The sequence below is a fragment of the Cryptotermes secundus genome, unplaced genomic scaffold (genome assembly GCF_002891405.2).
Source record: "Cryptotermes secundus unplaced genomic scaffold, Csec_1.0 scaffold230, whole genome shotgun sequence".
In the NCBI taxonomy this organism is placed as follows: Eukaryota; Metazoa; Arthropoda; class Insecta; order Blattodea; family Kalotermitidae; genus Cryptotermes; species Cryptotermes secundus.
In genome coordinates this window covers 658,774-681,118 of record NW_019722429.1, presented here as the reverse complement: position 1 = coordinate 681,118, position 22,345 = coordinate 658,774, and the positions used below count along the sequence as shown (strand labels likewise).

At 37.2% G+C, this 22,345-nt stretch overlaps 1 protein-coding gene across 3 annotated transcripts in view; it reads right to left on the bottom strand.

Moving 5' to 3' along the window:
• LOC111861334 (ribosomal protein S6 kinase alpha-5) overlaps positions 1–22,345 on the bottom strand; it is a 465,639-nt gene that overhangs the window by 26,325 nt on the left and 416,969 nt on the right. For all 3 annotated transcript variants that reach the window (XM_023845812.2, XM_023845813.2, XM_023845811.2), the window contains exons 6-7: positions 20,893–20,976; positions 1,406–1,509 (exon numbers count right to left, since the gene is read on the bottom strand). In XM_023845812.2, coding sequence (XP_023701580.1) covers positions 1,406–1,509; positions 20,893–20,976 — 188 coding nt within the window. The remainder of the gene's footprint in view (positions 1–1,405; positions 1,510–20,892; positions 20,977–22,345) is intronic.

Sequence of the window (22,345 nt, the reverse complement as noted above, 5' to 3'; positions counted from 1 at the left end):
AGTTCGAGTTCGAGTTCCAGTGTGGCTACCGCCGAAGACATTCCGAGTTATAAAGTAACAGCCAGCCGACTACAGTTGGAGTATAGCAGCCGTCGCGGTAAGAAGATCCGGACGTGTGTGCGATTGTGTAATTGGGAGCGCGTGATACAGTGATACATAGCTCCCCTACTGTCAACGTGTATACTACTGAAGACAGAGTGAACTGATTTGCGCATAGGGTTATAAGTCGTGAAACCCCGCAACAGTGGTAACAGATTAATGCGCTTAGGGTTATAAAGTGTGAAACCCCGCAACTGTGAGATAATTAATTGTAGCCGTTATTTGTAGATTGTTAAATAAACCAATTAACCATCTCTACGGCGTCTTCAGTAACCCAACACGTTACAATACCATTGTAACAAACTTTTAGATCTTATATAGTCTACATGGCTTCTAGAGTATTTCAGTCGATTATGTTGCAGCTCCCAGTCACATGTCAGAATGGCACAGCCTAACCTACACTCATACAGCCACGTGTCTATGCTGTCCAGAATGCAATGGAGCATTACATTGGCATACATGGCTGTCTGGGTTCTGCACCTGGACTTACACACAGAGGCAATGGGAAGAGTTCACTCAGTCTGCATTATTAGAGTTCCCTTAGAGGACACATGCTGAAATTGTGAGACAGCATCACAGAAAGAGGAAAGAATCTGATGGTGGGACAGGAGTTTCATAAAAGTAATGGGCATTAATATCTAAGAAATATATAACCCTAGAAGAACTGTTGTATGTAAACAAACATATGTGGCGAATCTGGTATGTAATGATAGGATGCACATGGCGATGATGGGGTAGGTGTTCAGAATGCAAAAGGAGGAAGATGAAACAGATGAATAGAGAATGCTAAAAATGACACATGAAAATGTTAGAAGGCTGGATCATGGAAAGACAAATTTGAAATCCTTTTGCACCATTCTTTCAGGATGCTGGCTATAAAAAATTTATTGCTACAGTATATATGATGATGGACAAATGAAGGTATTTTACCTAACCACATATATCTGATAGAATTCTGCATTACTAAGACTAAAAGAGAATCCAAATCATATCACAACTATTAATGTGGAGATTACTATCCAGCTTCAGGAAGTGTTCCTTTCTCTCCTAACAATAGGACAGTGGATTTCAGCTAATGCCCAGCTCAGAAATTGCTTCTTGTTTGTTCATTTGTGATCATGCAGAAGTATTTATGTGCATTTTGTTTCTTTTCTATAGTTAGTTCTTACATCTTTAAAATACATATATGCACTCATTTCACAGGTATTGAACAAGCCTGGGGGAGCCACAAAATCATATACATAGAATTGTGGGACGAAATATGGCAAATACAGGTCAGACCTCATTACAAATACCGGTAACTCACCGACATATTTCTTGCTGAGAATTTGTAGCTCCATCAACAGCAAAAGGAGATGCCCCTGTCAGGAGTTCATACGTGAGAACCCCAATGCTCCACCAATCAACTGCCTATAACAATTAAAATTTCATGCAATGACAAATTAGTTTCCTCTTGCCACAAGATTCTGGAAAAACAGAATATTAACAGGATTTCTAGTCTCCAAGTTTGTTTATTTCATCTAGTTCAAATACTCTGTTTTCGCTGAGCGAGAAAAACACTAACCTGACAGGTCTGTATACTTCTATTTGGTCCTTCAGGCAAATTTTGAACTAATAAATGTCACATCTACTGCTTCCACTATCCTTTCTGATTCATTCTACATAATCACATTCCTATTTCATCTGATACTAAATAACCAACAAAAGGCATATGAAAAAAAGAAAAAAAGGAAATTTTCTGATTGCCATTATTAGTCTGAATGATTTTCAGCAAATTTTGAATTCAGATAATACTGTCAAGTGCCCAGGGTTTTGTGACTAATAATATCAGGTTCTGGATTGGATGACTTGATTTATTAATACCTTATACAATCAACTCATACTTACAAGCAATATGGCACTATTGCTGATTCACACAATTACATTTCACCATTACACACACACTAGGATTCTCTGCCTTCACTAGTCATATCCTGGTAAAGGAATTAAAACAGTCTCACAGTGACTAAATCTTTCAATCACACACTAAGTCTTCACAGGCTAACTTCTAATTATTCTTTAACTACTAACTCCTTGTGGCCATCTTCTGCCAACAACTTGTACTCTTCTGTACTCTTCTGCACTCCTACAGCTCCAGCTTTGTAATTCGACTCTCTTATAATTCCTCAGCATGGACTCCATGGAAAACACCCATCTTCAAACTGTCCCTCTTATGAAGTCATGGCAGGGGCCACACAGCACAGAAAACTCAGCCCCTCTATTGTTGTGTGACGTCACCATACATGCATAAGCTGTGTGCACTCCACAACAACTGCTGTACATGTCACATATCGTGATACCTCCTCCATTGTTGTATTTTGGCATTACCTAGCAACTGCCGATGTTCACAGAGTCACCTCCCAGCAACAGGTCTATATGCCACAATATGGTACACAGCCTCACATCCAATAAGATAATGATTTTAACATTCATTGCCATAAGAACCTCAAATTTCATATAGCATGTAAAATATTTTAAACTCTGATTAAATAATATTATTTTGAGTCTAGAATTTGCAATTTTAAGCAATACATAAAAGTAGCAGTCTGGCACACATAATGTAAATAATTACTGGGCAGTCTAAGGATGGCCCAAGGGCTGAAAGAACATTGTTATGGAACAAAGAAACAGTGATAAGTACTGGAATACTGCACTGTGAACGAACACATACCTAAGAAAATTTCATCACTTTCTACAACTGGTGCAAAATGTGAATTATAATTCTACATTTGACTTCCTTACTTCAGTCAATTACAACATACTCATTACTCACCACAGCAATGCTATGATTACACCACCATGTTATTAAGCATTTAATATCAATGGCATTACACATCTAACAACATCACAACAAAGGTTCATAATGAATATATGTCTCTGTACTTGAAATTTGTAATAATGTTGTTAAGTATGTCATGATCTCACCAGATCTGTCTGCATTAATAAAAACCATTATCTTACTCCATTATGTCACTTATACCTGCATAACAAATTCATCACATCGCACTATGTAATGAGGTTACACCTCTGGTATTCAGCCATGCTAAAAGTAGGACAGCCAAGGAGAAAATTCATAGAGAGAAAGAGAGAAAAAGAGACAGAACATGTTCACTTTCACTGTTGGTAGTAACAGTCACATGTTAGTTTCTAATTGTTGACAAATCTTATAATCTTGCAAACAAACCATCCAATAGCCATTGACAACAAAATGTTCCTTTTATGAAGTCAGCTTTGCTCAGATAAGACATGAAACCTTGAAACTGTACAAATGTACTGAAGNTTCAAATACCTGGCGGAGGTTGTCGAATTTTTAAGGGCGGAAAAATTCAGGGAACAAGTCCTCTGGGAGGGACTTTAAGCCGTGGGTCCCATATCGTAGCTTTACGGCATGTAAAAGAACCTCATATCTCCAAAGGAGGTCACTGAGCCAAATTGAGGACGTTTCCCGCCCAACAGCAGTCTCTAATACCTCTGGTAGATGGGGGAAGCATTATAGATACCTCTCAACTAGTAGAGCCGGTCTCACTGGCTGGGCGGGACTGATGGTAAGCACCAGTACCAGTAGGATATAAAGACTGGTAGAAATCATAGAGGGAAGCACAATGGACCAATACAGGTCTAAGTGCATGGGGAAACCCACCCTCTCCAATAACTAACTAACTACAGGTTTACTTTCTGTGGATACTATTTTCCTAGGTCCCTTCTCCACTGACATATTCATTCTTTTGTTGTCTAGTAAATCTGATCATTTAACTAGATCACACATCTTTCTCAACAGATAGAGTTAGTCTAGGCACCAGAGCAGTTTGCTTCCCTCTGCAGTATCCCATGTTTGAACCTAGTTCAGGTCATATAGAATTTGTGGCAGACAAAGTGGCACTGGGGCATTTTACTCTGAGTATTTTGGCTTCCCTTGCCAGTACTCACTCCACTGGCTGCTCCACATTCAGTAATTGTCCTGTCATCAATGTCCTATATTTCTGATACTGGCTGTGTTGTTAAATAAAAACAAAAAAGATATAACTCTTTGTTTCAACTGTCACATTTTCACCTTCCTCAGCATTGTAAAAATCCATCAGTTCTGTACTTTCCTCAGCAGCCATAATGTTGCACTATCACACTGCTCTCCAGAGGAGCCAAGACATCAGTCAATATCAGCTTACAGCATTCTAATTCCATGTAAAGTTATAATAATCCAAAGACTGCAGCAATTCACAGTACTGTCGGATATGAACCGCTATCAGGAATTGGTTCACACCTGTTATGAACTGTCATAAAACCCATGCCTGATCTATTCATATCTGTTTGTTAAATCTTCAGCCATGTTAATTATTGAACTTCTGTTTTCAAAAACAAATATTGTTAAGTCTTCTTTCAAGATTTAACAATAACACTATTCTCTAGATCATGTATCAAGGACCCTTTAATTCTAGATATTTATATGCCCAAAAAAGACATTATGACAATGAAACCAAGCAAACTGGCTAAATTAACAAAATTTTCCCTTTTAATCAGGAGATGCCCATGCTAAATATTGGCCAGGACACTGACCACCCTGATAAGGTTTTTTGAGGATTCTCTTAGTTCCTCCAGGCAAATGCTTGAATAGTACTTTAAATTAGGCCACTTTTGCTTACTTCCACATTCTTTCCAGTTGATTATTCAATGCCATCCAATCATTCAACACTATACGATCTAGTTAACTGACAATATCATTAAATAAACTACAAACAAAGAAAAGAACAATGGAATGAAACACCGATCATGGGAACAATATACAGAAAACCTGATAATCTTAGCAATGGACAAAATCAGTAACTGTGGTTAAAAATATCTCATTTATGATGAATTAAAATATTTACAACAGCTACATCCAGGTATGGAAATACTCAAGTACTATCAGAATCGATGGTAGGGAAAATTTATTAATTTCATCAGGTTCTTCAAATGAAATACTGATATGAGGAAACAAATCTTATACAACATGACCTCAGAGAAATACATCCTAGACTGGTAAATTATAATCACTGAAAACTGGAATGTTTATGACACATTTTTTAATTAAGATTATTTAGAAGCGGTATTTGTCATGAAATATGTATTGAAAGCTTTAAAGTATTTTCAACAAATGTAATCCATAACAGAAAATGTAACATAAAACACTAAAATTCCATTTAATCTATCAAGCATGAAATGACTATGCCTTCTCTAGACAGTACAAAGACTACACTACACGATCAGTCGTTTCTCTACTTTCTATCACAGAATCTTCTTAACCACACACAATCAAGTTCCAACTTCTCTATATCTTCACTTTCACTTGGGTATGAAAAACTCTCTGTCATGCAGCACTTAAATGCACACAAATTCACGAGAACAGATAATAAAACTACGAACATATGCATACATTACATTACACTGCCAAAACACTGCATATTTTGATCCACTTACACCAACATCAGAGTGTTGATCACAGTTTATTTAAAAATGACTGTGTCTTCTACAAAATTTATTTGGCATTATACAATATGAGATAATGATAATGTTCAATGAATTTGAATGGACTGAGAAGGATACAGTCACAGCATATTTTATCTCAGAATTTTTCTTTAAGAACTGAGGAAAAACTACAAGAAATTTCAGTTAGGATACTTGGCGTTCCAGCCAAGACATTAACAGGGCACTTCCCAGATACAAGAAAGAAATGTCATCGCTTGAGCCAACATGACCGATACAAATCACTGTTGAATATGTTTCTGTATCGAATGTAAACTACCTTTCATTAACTTTTTTGTTTCTAACTGACTTGTACGAAGCAGACATATACATCCTATTTCATGGCCATTCTATAAATGATACCTGTTGAGTAGTCTTGTGGAACATTTTTGTTTCTAACTGACTTATACGAAGCAGACATATACATCCTATTTCATGGCCATTCTATAAATGATACCTGTTGAGTAGTCTTGTGGAACAAGGGGGACCTTAAAGAACCCCTTAAAATGTAATAAATTCCTCCTTCCAATTGACAAAAGAAGAAGTACAACATAACTATCCAATCACTGCTGTATTTAAACATGAAGTACTTCTAAATGGCTATTCCTTCATGCAAACAGCATACTGGCTGTCATGTCATCTTAATGTAGTTTTCTTGTGATTCATGAACACCATCACCACCAAATGTTTAAGCTACTGGTCTCTATATCTCACAGCCAATATTGATTCTCCCCTGTGACCTGACCCATTTATCTACTGACCCACATCTTAGCCTCAGAAAGGCAAAAGTAGAGTAGTCTTGCTGTAAAAACATATACACTGATACTGAAGGGTGAAAGTAAACAGTACAGTCTGCCACAAATATATATAGATAAGGTGAGTAAGTTATGATTTATCAAATAACTTGCTGACTCGCATTCTGTGGATTGTTAGTTTGATTCCCATTCTATCAACCATCTTTCTTGTATGACATCCTGCAAGCAAAAATAACTCAGCCAGTAAAGCAACCAGCCATGGACAGGGTTTTTCCTTTTCTCCACAATATCCAGACCAGCCCTAGAGGCCTCTAACCATCCCATCCAATGAATAATGAGGACTCTTTTCAGAAGAAAGGCACCACTCACCTCCATGCTATTACTATATGACTTAATGGCATGGTGCTAAGGAACAGAAGAATTTTATTTTATGCCCTCTGAGTAAATAAAAGAGGCCATGACTGCTACTTTACCTCTTCCTTCTCATCAAGTTTATTGTGAGATTATGTTATGACTGTACCTGTGAACTGTTGCCTTCCTGATGTTTAGTAAATAAGTATTCAGCACATTTCATAGTAACTAAATAACTAACTTCATGGAGCTGAATCCTTCTTGAGAAGCTGCCAGCTGTACAGCTGCTCAAGAACATTTCATGCTATTACATATAAAGTGCAGATACACCACAGTGAGGAAACTTAATACAAAAGAGCCACTTGGAACAGCTGGGTTAGACAGACATAGGAAGACAATAGAACATTAATTTTTACAAAATATTGTGTGACGGTGTGAAATGGATACTGAATCAGGACAAGGTCCAGTGGCAAACCCTTGTGGATATTAAGCCTTCAAATCAGAAGCAAAGTTTTCCAGTTGAACAAATAATTATATCCAATGGCTTTTTTCTTGGGAGTAAGCAATAATGGCATATGAAAAGGAAGTAGCAGGGGCAGTCCATGATTTTATCTTCTCAAACAAGCAACCAATCAGTTAATTCACTTTTATGTGATCAAATAACAAGCTGTGCAATGTTTAAACATCAACTACAGTAACTATGTGCTTTTATGTGACTGAGCTGATGTTCACATTTTGCTCCTAACATATATCCGTTCATACCACTGAAAATATCCAAAATATGGTAGTTTAAATAAATTTAAACTAAGGATGAGAATTAACCACTAGAAATATACAGAATATGGTATTCCCATAATTTTAATATTTTAACATCTTAATATTTTAAATTTTGATATATTGTTTAATTTTTAAGATTTTTTGTAATTTTTAAATGTTTGTTTAGTACATTTAAAACCACGTTAGGTTCAGTATAGAACCACTTAATCTGTGCATATAAAGGTGATTATTGAAAATGAGAGAAGCACGCCATATTTTTCATTTTATTTGTAACACATGACAATAAACACAATATATGGATCCATACAGAAGTCACAATTCAATAGCGTAAGGCTTGTTTATGTATCGCCTGATGATCGTTCCATGAGCCAAAAGTGTAGCGACACTGTATGACCAGTAAACTCACTTATACACAGTAGAATGTGAGTGAGTTATTTGATGTTTGTAGTGTTTGACAGGAAACATGAAAACATATATATATATATATATATATGAGTTTTCATACATCCATGACCACTATATATATAATGGTCATGGATATATGAAAACAAAAATTAAATCTGTAGGCCAAGTTTTGGGTATACATCTCATCAAAATTTTATCCCATTCTATCAAACACTTTAGAGATGATGAACCTCCACATGAATGTGACTTGATAAGCAATTCTTCATTTTTCATATTATGTTACAGAATGCATAAAAATTAAGTGAATTTGAAATGATTACTTTAATCAATCAAGTATTCATTTCTAACGGAGCCTCATTTATGAATCTGCAATGAAATTGATAACAACAAACTGTGGATGGTGTACTTGTCTCAGTCAAGGTCAATGGTCTGACCCTGATGTAACATATGGGTACTGCATGAACTCCCATTTGCAATAGACTTGAGTCAATAAGAGTCCTTGATAGCAAACTAGGTTGTGTTCTAAATTCTCAAGTGTTACAAAACAGTTGTGTGATGAGATATTCAATTCTAGTTTCTCACCATTACCTGTGAGATCTGACAAGCGCATACTGTTTAGAAGATCGCAATAACGGTCCCTTCAGAGAGAACAATGAAGATTCATGATGCTTAAAGGAGGTCACACTATCTGGTGTTACCTTCAGTGCAGAAACCTTCAGTAATACAAAACCTCTGTATATATGAGATACCCAAAGTTACAGAAGACCAGTTATGCTTCCATTAGTCTCATGGCTCACATCATATTATGTCTTCTCAGAAAATGGTGACTTTCTTTCAGTTTCATATTTTACGTGTATGTTTTTATAACCGAATGCCCCACACTAAAATTACTAAAATTAGCCTCTATATGGCTTCATACTTTCACATCCTGACATTCTGCTAGTTGCTTAGAGGGTTTCAGATAAACTAAACTGCACTATTATATCACGACACTTATGAAATTAAATAAATCAATTGAATACTTCTAAACCTCTGTTAAACTAACATATATTGTATTTGCGGTTCTCACACTCATTACTATAAACAGTATGGTTTTCTGGTTTGCAGTGCTATGTAGTTTGGAGAGACCCTGATGGTTAGAGCAATACGAGTATATCACCTTCATTTTAGGGTCAAAGGGGGTGCTACCTGTTCCTCTGAAACATCGGACTGCCTCTTAAGTACAAGGCATTACAATTCAGAAGATTGTATTCTTCAAAACTTAACATGTCTGGTACTGCCATTTCATCCATATCAGATATAATTTTACACAATCATGACTTGGTTTCTATCAAGAACCTCGTTTGTGAAAGTGGAGTGAAACCCCATGACGGTGTGGTTTTATGACATGCTTTCTACCCCTTACAATCCACCCTTTTCCCACAAAGTTTATGGAGGTGCACATAGATTTTAGGATAACATACAATGTGACAAGAGGCATAATTTTCTAACTTCTTACTCATTCTTTCTCCTCATATTCAATTTGTCCAAAATAATAATTTCCCCACATTTTGAAAAAATCTGTGGGGAGGAGAAGATGGGATGAAATTGGATGGGTTGAGTCACACATTGGACTGATACCTTACATTGGGCCATAACCATTTTCTGAACTGTCCTCACACATTAAAAATTTATAAAACAACCATAACAGAATTAATCAAATTCATGTGCTTCAAAGCAAAATAACTGAGATGCTACTTTACATAAATGTTAAAAATAGATTGTAATTTAACAGCATGACAGTATTATTGGCAGTACTTTCAGGCATGCCATATTATGCTTCTCAGTTTGTCTCCATACTACAAGATTGAAAACTTATATGAGATGTCTTTTGAGATTTCTTCCAAGGGAGAAAGTCAACAAAAGTGTGATACAAGTTCAGTTTTCTTTCTACTAGCATTATTTATGCATACACCTCTACATCTATGCTAGTGAACTGATAACTCTAAACGTATGCTCCTCTCTGGAGTATGAGAAACTCATCAATAAATATGTACTAAATTTCTAGTACAAGATAAGTCAAAACAATATTTCCAGGACTAACAGAAGATATAAAATACGTCTTGCTTCAATAGTACACTAAGCAAAGTTAAACTTCTTTAAGATTTTAATATCAAAAAGAAAATTGCAGCAAATCAGCTTGTGGCATGTTAGTTACAGTAGGCAGAGTACAATACATGCAAATCTTATATTTAATTTATTTTCTTAAGTCCAGGATTGGTAATTTATTATAGACCAGGCAATACCCCAATGAAAATATAACCAACTCAGTTAGTTATATGGATACTATAGTTATGTTTAAATTCTGAAGCTATTCTCTTCTTTAGTACTAGTGGAAATATATAAAAAACAAAGTTCTTACATAATCTCATTTTATGTATTCGCCACTTCAGAAAATTAAAAAACTCATAGTAGTTCACACACATGAAGTTTTGTGCAGATATGTGCCGATTACCTTGGCACTTTGTGGTAATTATCTCCAAACAGAATATGAAGAAAATGTACATAACCTAACATAGCTGTCCATGCTATCAGTTGCTACAATATTTGTATGAAACTTTCCTAGATGTGCCAAATATTTATTGAATACAAACGAACACAACATAACACACTACACCACACTACATTACACAACAATATAATACAACATTTTTTAATATACATATTCAGGCCTTCATGCTACTCCAATGTGGTAAGATTTGCACAAAAGTTAAAAAAAAATTGATAAATTTTAAACAGGACTGTAAATGCCAAATTTCCTAAAAGTTTTAGCCTTTCAGAGTGGTCTCCTATGTGGATGGACAGATGGTCATGGTACCGCTAAACTCTTATGCATTACTGCAAATCAGTAATTGTCTTATGTCCAAGCAAAAGAAGAGATGACCAAAGACTCAGATGTATTTCTCTAATACTAATGCATCGCTTCACAAAAACCTAAGCAGATAACTTTGCTCGGCAGCGAAGTACATTTCGTGGTGGTAGGAAGGGACAAGTAACACAAGCAAATAGAATGCTCAGTCCTAATTTACATAACTATGAGGAGAGATATCTGGAAAAATTCAATGTCTATGCAAGTACAGTGTGTGTGAAGGCATTACATAATAATTTTACGATTGCACATAGTAACTTACATCTACTGTCTGCTTCAAATCCACAAGGCCACCCAGTCCCATACCAAGGCTGGCAACTTGAACTGGATTTTACATGGTGTTATCCAATAACCTACCAAATGACCTGGCCTTAAATTCGCAATAATCTCTGCCAACTATATAAAAAGATATTCTCATCATAAGTACGTGTAATTGCTGATTTACTAATGTGAGATTATGAAATGAAGCCATTACTTCAATTTTGTCATTTGATGATTGTCGTGTTTGACATGTCCTAACTGTTGAACTTTCCTTGTGTGATGTTTCCAGTTATTTAAAACGGGCCATGAATTACTGTATTGTTTTGGTCCTTAAAAATGTATTCCATTGTCCCCAAATATGCTAATGATTTGTTACAATCTTAGTAACATAACTAATTCTCTGGTAACAGAACCTGTCAGGGAGTTGTTGTTGTTGTTGTTGTTGTTGTTGTTGTTGTTATTTATTTCATCCATAGCTGTAGAGAATTACAATTGGACATGTCAAATATCAACAACCTCACATCAAAAATAACATAAGTAAAAAATAACATAATATTCACACAGTGATTCATCACTATAATACAGCAATACATTTCAAAATACATTTTAACTTAATTTAAGAATAATAAATATTATTATATCAAGTTGGACAGGCCTCCAATGGTTTGATGTTCATACCAAAATTTGTGAAAATGATTCAATTAATCTCAGTAAATTCATAACCAAAATCAAAAAGGGTGCCCCCCCCTCACACACACACACACACACACACATGCACGCACTATCACTCTCTCCCTCTCTCTCCAAATAAATAATAATGTCCTTCCAAGATTAACATCATCTTGAACTCCACCTTGTTTTATTGGTTATTAAGATAATACCTAGACGAGGAGAGCATAACATGAAATCAAAGAGCACAAGGTAACCTGAGTAAACAGTTCCATACAAATAAATGGTAGCTTGACATGGAAGCTGAACAGCTAGCCATCTTGGCCGCCAATTATATTTAATTTGTAGCAATTGGCTGAGTATGGTCTTTGGGCAGTGTTTTACTGATGTGAGAGAGAACAAGCAGACCACATGTGGAAGTGGGTCATTTCTCCGCCTGGCAGGCATGCCAACCGGCTGGCAGCCAAGGATGGCCTGAGCACTGTACTCTGTCAGTAGGTCACCACATAGCGTACCAATCAGATACGGCAAAAACTCTCAATAGGTCGGTAATTAACTCATTATTCCACAACATACAACAAGTGATGACACTGAAATAAGCTTTCCATACATACTTACTTATTTACCTACTCATGGAACTGAGCCCTTCTGGAGGAGCCGCCAATTGTGCAGCTACTCAAGAATTTCCCAGCATTTTCTGGAACCCGAAGGTTCATTACCATGCTCACAAGAGCCCTCCACGGGTCCCTATCCTGAGCCAGATCAATCCAATCCATAACATCTCATCCTATCTCTCTAAGATTCATCTGCAAGCAGATCACCATTCTCATCCTTCACTAAGTTATAACAGGTTGGTAACCCCTCTTAAAGTCATTTATTCCTCTATACTGGTCTCTTGTTCTTACTGTTCATTGCAAGCTCATCAATTTTGTCTTTCTGATATTTCCTCTTTTTGTTCCTGAAATGCCTGCTGGTTTCACATCTTATATTGTTCAGATTATCCCCGTTTAACTCACTTGGATCCTGTAACCATTGCAATTTGGCCTGCTTTCTTTGATCTAATAATTTTGAGCACCCTTCATCGAACCATGGTTCTTTGGTTTATAATAACCTAGCCTATCTTTGGCAGACATTTTTATATTCTCTCTAGTAGTTTCCCAAGCTTTATTAATATTCACCTCGGTTTCCAAGTTTTCCAAAGCAGTGAACCTATTTGAGATTTCAACACAATCTTTGCCCTCTACCTCATTTAATTTCTTGAGATTGAATCTCTCCATATAAACTCTGTGTGCTGTTTGTTTGTTCATTGCCAGTCTTTCCCTAACCTTTGCCACCTCCAAGTAGTGGTCAATATCACAATCTGCTGCCCTAAATGACCGGACATCAAACATACTTGAATGCCGTCTCCTATGTATCAAAATATGGTCTATTTGATTATGTATCTTCCCATCAGGAGATGTCCAAGTAAATTTATGGATGTTACGATGTGGGAACATTGTACTTTTGACAGTAAGATTTTTTGATGTGGCAAAGTTTACTACTCTAACTCCATTATCATTACTAATTTCATGCAAACTCTCATTCCCAATCGTTGGTTTGAAAATGTCTTCCCTCCCTACTTTGGCATTGAAATCTCCTAACAGAATTTTCATAGGGTACTTCGGGAATTTATCAAATACATGTTCTAGTTCTTCATAGAATCTGTCCTTTATGTCATCAATTTTATCTTCTGTTGGTGCGTGAATATTCATAACAATGATATCACAGCAGTGACCTTTCAGTATTATATATGATATCCTATCACTAACGAACTTTACCCTTTTAACTGCTGATATGATTCTCTTATGTATGAAAAACCTGTACCTAATTACCTTTATTCTTAACAGGATATAAAGAAGGGATTAGAAGATAAAAATCTTTATTGTATATTCAACATTATCAATGACCGATCAACTAATTAAAATTTTTTGTATAACCATGTACAATCAGAATTCTCCTTAAAGTTATACTGAAATACAGTAATACAGAGTTCCAATTCCTACAACAGTGCAAAGCCAGTGCCAAAACGATGAAAGAATTGGATTCAATCTTGTGGAACTGAAATTCATTCAGTAGGAAGTAGGTCAATGTTCACTTCAAGAGAATGCATTTCTATGTTATTATTTTGGGGCAAAGTTGCCTTTATTAATGAAGACAGTAAGAATATCTTATTCCTTGGAGAAGACTCTTTCTTATTATGCTCAGCCAGTCAAGATATTATCCACCTTTCATGGTACCCAAAGTTTCAGTATTGTGCTCACAAGAGCTTAGGTACATAAATCCAGTTCTCGTCCTCACGCCTAATTTTTTCTATGTCTAGATTTCCCAAGTGACCTTTTCTTTCCTTCACACTAAAATTTGTAGACCCTTGTCTTCTATTTGTGCTACATACCCCAACCATCTCATCTTCCTTAAATTGATCACACTAATAATGTCTGGGGGATAGAACAAAGTCTAAAGCTCCTTGCTACACAGTGCTCTCTACCGTCCTGTTACTTTCTCTCCCGTTGGTCCAAATTTTCAGGCAATGACAGTGTTTCTCACTTACAGCAAGAGGACTAGTTTAACCACAGATAAAACAACAGGTAAAATTATTGCTTTACATGTTTGGATCTGTAAGTTTCTGGATAGGAAATGGTGAAGACAAAAATTATGAATTGAAGGGTAATAAACATTCACCTAATTTATTCCACCCTTGAGGTTCCTGATTTGATAATTTATGTTAAATATTTCTACATAGTATTACAGTATTACACATAGCACAGTCAGTATAGTGACTGGCTATGGCTGGATAACTGAGGGATGGGAGTTCAAGTACTGGAAGGTTCAAGAATTTACTTTTCTCCAAATCGTCCAGACTGCCTCTGGGGCCCATCAAGCCTCATACACAACGGGGGTTGTTTCCCCGGGGTTAAAGCAGCAGGGGCATGAAGCTGACCACTCACCTACAGCTAGTGCTGAGGTCAAGAAGATGTGGATCTATACATCCACTCCCCCATATGCCTTCAAGGCATAGTGCTTAATTAGTTAAAGCACAGAGGACAATTTTACACAAGACACATTAACTTCTTCATAACAATGAGTTTGGGACACCAAACTGTCCTAAATTTTAAACCAGTGTTTGTTTATATATGTGCAAAGTATGGAAAAGATACAATACATGAAAACACTGGGAAGAATCCAAACTGAAGTATTAGTATTCAAAAACATGAATACCAGAACTTTTCTCATATTATCTATATCTGAAAGTTTCATAGCACTACTAGTATGTCAGATATAGTTTCATTTTCTGCAGGAATAGCTCTCATTTTTACAATTCATGTTAACAGTTGATGGGTTGGAAAAGTGTAGAAATGTTAAGCAATTCCCTTAATAAGCACAATGCAGACTCTTAATTACTGTATCAAAACTGCATGCCTGCTAGTGAAGTCGGCAATTAACCCATGTACACAACAACTGGCAGCCATGACAACAACAAAGTTACATTACTTTCTCTTTTCTACAGCTGGCAAGAAAGAACACAAAGCCAGAGCAAAATCAGGTCACCGCTACAAATTTTCTGGAAAGCTGCTGTGTAATTTCAGAGAGGCAATGAATGACAAAATCTGCTTCAGCTCCTAATACCCTGTCTCTCCTTTGAAATGTATAACCATCACAGACACTTGAACAGAAAACCAGGCTTCATGAACATAATATTTGTAGTTCTTGTTTAAAAATTTCCATTATTCACAATCCTCATTACTGTTATAAATTTCCAGGGATTTTTTAATTGAGTAGGGAAGAATACGTTCTCGAAATAAAAATGGTAATTGATTAGCAATATAGAATATTTATACAGGCTTATTGTTTTCTTCATTATTTACTTTTGTGGTGACATACACTTGACCAGTGGGAACATACATACTAATGGGGCATATTAAAATAATGATAAGAACGCCAGGCCAATATTCATAGTGCTAAATAAAACAAGACAATAAACATGGATGCTGCAAAGGGAGGGTGGCACAAGAAAGATTAAAGAGTTATGTTCCCACACAAATGTACTTTAATGTGAATGGCAAAAATATAATAACACTGGAATGTTTTAACATGGGAACTAATGCAGTGTAACGGTTTCAACAAGCGAACAGTTATCTCGGGATGGTCAAGTAAGGCTGAAACAAGTAGCAGTTGATTGTGATTTTAATGTTATTTTACATTAAGGCGAGATTATACACAGAGTTGCATTAGAGAGGGAAGTGAAAGTGTAAAGTGACATATCAATGCAACAGGTTGCTGAAATACAATAACAGCAACACAAATACTTCAGTATTAATTATCACATTCACAATTAGTCAATTTCTGATTAACAGAGATTTCTGGATCATCTAGTGCCAGATATCACAACTTCTACAGTATTTACTTCTATATTTATTCACCTACCATTTCTATAATTACTTACTTGTTTACAGTCGTGTATTTTAAACCTTTCACTTTTCATTCCTCATTCTTTCTGCCATCCCTTCTTTCCTCTTTCACTATCATGTCCACTGAAATCTGCTGCCGGACCCAATCATAGGCCAGATGACTCTAGTCCCCAGCCTCCCAGCATATTTCCTTAAGATATGCCTTAACTTAACCTTCCACTTATGCCTCATTCTGTAATTGCAGTTTCATTCAAATTTCTGTGGTCGTCTCACTGTCCTTGACCAACTACCTTAACAATTCTTGGTTAAGAGTACAAATTCAGTATGTAATTTCTTCCATTTTCCTGTTACTTCCTATTTCATGGGTGAAAATAATTTTCCCAGCACACCATTCTAAATATTTTTAATTATGCAAGTCTATTCTTTCCTCAGGCTCAGAGACCAAGCTTCATACTTACATAAGAGCATGAGTAGAGTTACGTGTATATCACAAATGCAAAAAATATTACTAATAGTGAGAAAACAACAGTGGTTTGTATAAAGATACATGTAAACCTTCATTCTTACATCAAAATTATATTTTTCATTAATTCCTGTTACATTAGCAACTGCAATAAAAACTCAAAAGTACGTAGGTCGTACTGAAAGTCATGAGCAACAATTTTATATAAAGTAACATGCTTTATTATTGACAAACCAAATACAGCACCTCAATCTACAGACCTTTCTTTATTTTTCCACATAATTGTAACTTCTTTGTACACATTTCTCCCAGCGTTCGGGAAGTTTGAAAATTTCCCTTCTGTAAAATTCCGTTCCAGCCATCCGAAGACACTGATGCACTGCTTTCTGAATTCAGCGTGCTTATGGAAGTGTGTGCATGGGTGCGAGCAGTGTTCGAAGATGGGTCAAACATTTTAAAGACTGGAACACCAGCATCGAAGATGAGCCTCGGAGCGGTCGTCCTCGAACAGCCTCAACTGAACGCAACAAGGAAAGAGTGGATGAGATCATTGAAGATGACAGGCGTGTGACTGTGGACACAATAGCCCGAAAACTTGGGATAAGGCACAGTGCAGTACAGGAGATGATTGAAAGCTTGGGCTATAGGAAAGTTTGTGCTCGGTGGGTCCCGCAGTTATTGACCAAAGACCACAAAGGTCACACTGGAAGCAATTGCAAAGATGGGGTGGGAAGTTCTTCCACACCCCTCCTATAGCCCTGATCTGGCACCCTCCAACTACCATCTCTTCAGATTTGTGAAGGATCAGCTGCGTGGACAACGTTTTGAGACATGGGAGACCATTCAGAAAGCAGTGCGTCAGTGTCTTCGGATGGCTGGAACGGAATTTTACAGAAGGGGAATTTTCAAACTCCCAGAATGCTGGGAAAATGTGTACAAAGAAGTTGCGATTATGTGAAAAAATAAAGAAAGGTCTATAGACTGAGGTGGTTTATTTGGTTTGTCAATAATAAAGCATGTTACTTTACAAAAAATTGTTGCTCATGACTTTCAGTACGACCCTCGTAACTCCTCCACTATCCTTTTAAACCTAAGCTACATCTCTACGGGGTTAAGAAAGCAATAGCAGGCATCCCAATCTATTACACCTCTATGAAGGAAAGGAAACACTGGTGGGTCTATTGAATAGTAAACATTAATCACAGGATTAAATCTGTTCCCATATTTCATGATGAGTATGAGTATTCTGCCAGTGTGCATAGAACTTCCACTATTAAGTAAGTGCCAACTGAGAGCACCTGCACCATGAGGACACAGCAACATAACATAAATCATGGTCATTTGTTTTCATAACACATGAAACCCATACTGACTCTTGCCCTCCAACCTCAATAGTCATTATTAATCCTTTTCCTCTGTTAATAACTTATGAATCACAATGGTTCAAACTTAGCTGTATAAAGCTGTCAAGATTTAGAGGTGTGTGAATACAGATGGGGTTCAAATTGGATATTGGTTTTATTGACCACTTGTATACACCACTTGGAACTACACTTTACAGATCACTGACACATACAGGCTCGTGTCCTCATTCTATTACAGTTTCCACTAGCCGTTTCCTGGCAACGGCTTCTACTGAGGGAGATTCCTCAGCTTCCCGTGCTCAGATCCTCTTGTCACAGTCGCTCACACACAATTCTTGTCAACTGACAATTCAACTACTAGGTTCCAGGCTGGTGGCCATTTCACACCAACTACCTAGCCTTCCCTTCACAGGCTGACTTTCAACTGATCTCTCTCAGTAACCAGCTACTTCACGTCACTTCACTCAACTGAACTGCTGACGACTTTCTGGAACTTGACTGACCATGCTTATAACATTTTGGCATGAACTGCATAGAAAACACCGTTTCCATTGTTACAGTCCAACGATACCTTGACTCTGGCATAGAAATGGATGCTTGTTTATTCAACTTTTGCATAGCAACAGCTCTTGTTTACAGAGTCACCGCTTAGCAACAGGGCTATACGCCACAATATGTTCCATACCCCAATTCAGGGATGGGTAAGTACTGCATTTCTGAAGGGCCATTAATGAATACTGAATGTCAGCACTAAAAAATTGGACAGAAGTTTTACATCCCAGAGGATACTGTTCTAGATCCGTTTAGAGGCTGCTTTAATTTTCATGAAGAATATTATGGACCACCAGGCCTATGTGTCTCTTGCTATATGCACAAATCATCCAATCAGAAACAGAAGGATATGGCAACGTAGCAAATGATCTGATAGCAGAATATAAAGGTTCAACAGTTTTAACATCAAACACTCATTGGACATGCTTATAAGTCAGTTCAATTTTGTTACCATCATGACAATCCGTCTTCCTACGATCCATGTTAATATTAGTGTGTTCTTTACATTTATAATATAAAAAGAGATTACTGAACCATACAGTTCAGTGGTTACCACTTTTCCATAGGTGGAAAGTTTCAGGCATGATTCTATTCTGACTAGGGTTCTTTACAGTTTTTCTCAGGCAAAGAGTATTTTATACATGCTGTAACCATTATAACCTCTCCAGCTGAGATTGTCATTATGCTAAGAAACGGTAATAATTCATAATGTGAGACCTCTTACATGCAGTTCATATTCTCTAACACAGAGAACTCTCAGTTTTTTCACTGCAGTCCTAAATCGTTATTAACTGGACTCAGGCTTTAAGAATTTCTCAGGATTTAAAAATGAATATATCTTTAACAACCTTCGTGAGATTTGTTGCAGGTAAGTCAAGTTGTGTTCAGGGGTGGGCATAAATACTTAAAATATATTAGCTTGGAGCCATCCTCAGGATAGCGAAAGTGGGGCAGCCCCTTGGGAGTCCACACTTTGGGAGGCCTTGCTCCTCGAGATTATAAAATGTGTAATTACATTTGATATGCTCCGTCCTTGCTTCAGGGCAGCAAAATCATACATTACCTCTTTGAATTCAACTTCCTCAGCCAATTCATGTTAAATCTCTGCAAATCAATTTATCTCTGCTACCCTCATTGTTCATCATTAATACCTTATTTACCTTAAGCTCTGAAAACCTATGTTTGCCGCTTGGCATCATAAGGAAGACACACTACATTGTTAGCAATATAGTAACAGAAATATTGAACTGATGGAATGTAACAATGCTGAGGAAAGTGACAATACAATGGTTGAAACATTCAGCTTAGCTGCTATGGCCGATTCTCTTTCTCTTTAAATTAAAAATACAGATATTATCTCACAAATTATTCAGATGCACTAGGGAATATAAGGATAAGCATGCTGAAGAGTTCTGTCTTCTGGGATATAACGCTGGTAGTCCACTAAAACTCAACTGATGTTTCAGAGGAACGTGTTTGCCACCTGCTTTCATGGCGTTTTCTTGTTCAGCTTATTCTTCAACCCTGAATTTGGAGGCGACATGATCTTCTGGAATGTCGGTTGACTCTTTGTACTACATGGCATTATAGCCAAGAAGATAAAACTCTTCACAGCCACCGCTGTGAGAACCTCAACTCCTAGATAAACACGTTAGGGGACCAATGGAAATAATTCTTCCCCCCTTCCCACTTTGGAGTATAGGGCTGATTTCTCTGTTTCATTGATCATTTTACAGACGGTAGGACTCCTTGGATGGGTTATTAGCTTGTCGCAAGGCTTCTACCTAAACGCAGGACAACACACAGAATAAACGCATACACACACCAAACATCCATGCCTCATGTGGGACTCAAACCGACGATACCAGCGAGCAAAGAGAGTGTATGCCTTAGACTGCCTGGCTACCATGACTGGCATGCAAATATTAGACACAGAAAATTAAGCCTATAGGTTGCTGTCATTGAAGCTTTTTTAACCTGCATAAAATGGCCTCACCAACGATCTAGGGATGGCACAGTATACTACACACACTGGAACCCCCAGATTTAATCCTTTGTATGAATAAATGCACCCCATCTTCCCTCCATTCATTTATCTGTATAAAATATGTGTTTTTTTTTTTACAAAATTTAGTAGGTAGGACAATTTACTAAATTCAAAGACAACATAACAGGTGCCATCTCCTGTATGACAAATGAACTATTTTACTGAGATGCCTTTTCCCCCATATTAGTCATGTGTGAAGGGTTTATTTACATACAAATGCTAATATACCATTTTTACAATACCAAAATGTCAGGTACTTACCATATCATGGCCAGAGGCACCTGCCCGAACTACTTCCGGGGCCATGTACTCGATTGTACCACAGAAGGAGTATGCTCGATGCTCCTAGACATGAAAACAAAATTACAAAGTGTCTGAAACATATAAATCGACTGCTACTATGTACTAACTAAATTGTCAATTCTATGCTATTAGAAGCCAAAGGTTCAGCATTAATAATGCCCGTCCACCTTTGAGAACAGCCCCGAGACAATTGCACCCACCTCCCACTCTCTCAACACATCCAGAAGATCCCAACTCCCCGGTCTTCCTAATGGTCACATTCCAGCAGGCTTCCCCATAAAAATTCTGTATTCATCTCTCTCCAAATGCTTTAACCATTGCACCGTCTTTCATTTCAAAGACCTAACAGCACCTGGTGACTTATACAAATCATACAGTTTGTTTTATATTTAAATTGCTCACGTCTTTTCTTCTCTTAGGTTCCAATATGTTCTTCACAATTTTTTTCAAACATTTGTAATTTGTAATGTTCTTCCCCCCATAGCCAGCTTCCATGATTCAGAAAGCAAACCGTCAAGTTGTTGTAAGATTTGAGGTTTTCACGGCAGTGACTATGAAGAAAGCAGTCTTCTGGGATGTGACACCGTGTAGATGTGGTGTTAACCGACGTTTCGGAGGAACGTATCGCCTCCATCTTCAAGGTAGAAGGAAAAATAAGAAATCCGCAAGTGAAGAGACCGTGAAAACCAGTACAAGCAGACTGATTTCTACCACATCTACACGGTGCCACATCCCAGAAGACTGCTTTCTTCAAGTCAAGTTGTTGCTTTGGACTGTTAATCTTCTGCTTTCAATGTTCTGGATTGATAACAGTTTTTGTACTGAACAGTCGCAATAATTCACAAAACGTTTAACAATCTATCTTCTGGGATATAACACCATGTAGTCTGTTTAAAGTCAACCGCGGTTTCGGAGAAACATATCTTCAACTTCAGGGTTTGCATCCTATTTCATGATTGTTTCATGCTTGAGTTTCTTCAACACTGAAGATGGAGGCGACATGTTCCCCTGAAACGTCGGTTGACTTCCAATGAACTACACGGCGTTATGTAACAGAACCATAAACCACGGCTGTCAGAACTTCAGATCCTACAAATGATTACAGAACTCTACCCAGAATTCAGAGCAACTCATGGGACGTAGCAACAGATTACTTTTCACGCACCGAGTCTCAATCGTCCTTTGTTTGATGCCTCTATGACCTATATACATGTCCCCCCCTTACTTAACGTGCAATGCAATTCTGCACTTCTGTGTCCATCCAGTCAAATTTATAGAATTCCTGACTCTTACGCTACACTTTCCCTTAACTCCAGGTAGGCAAACATTGCTTGAAAATGTGCTGGCCCCGTCCAGGCACCTTTTGGCTGCTAAGTGGCAGACCGGTTCACTTCTGATCCCTTATCCCCTC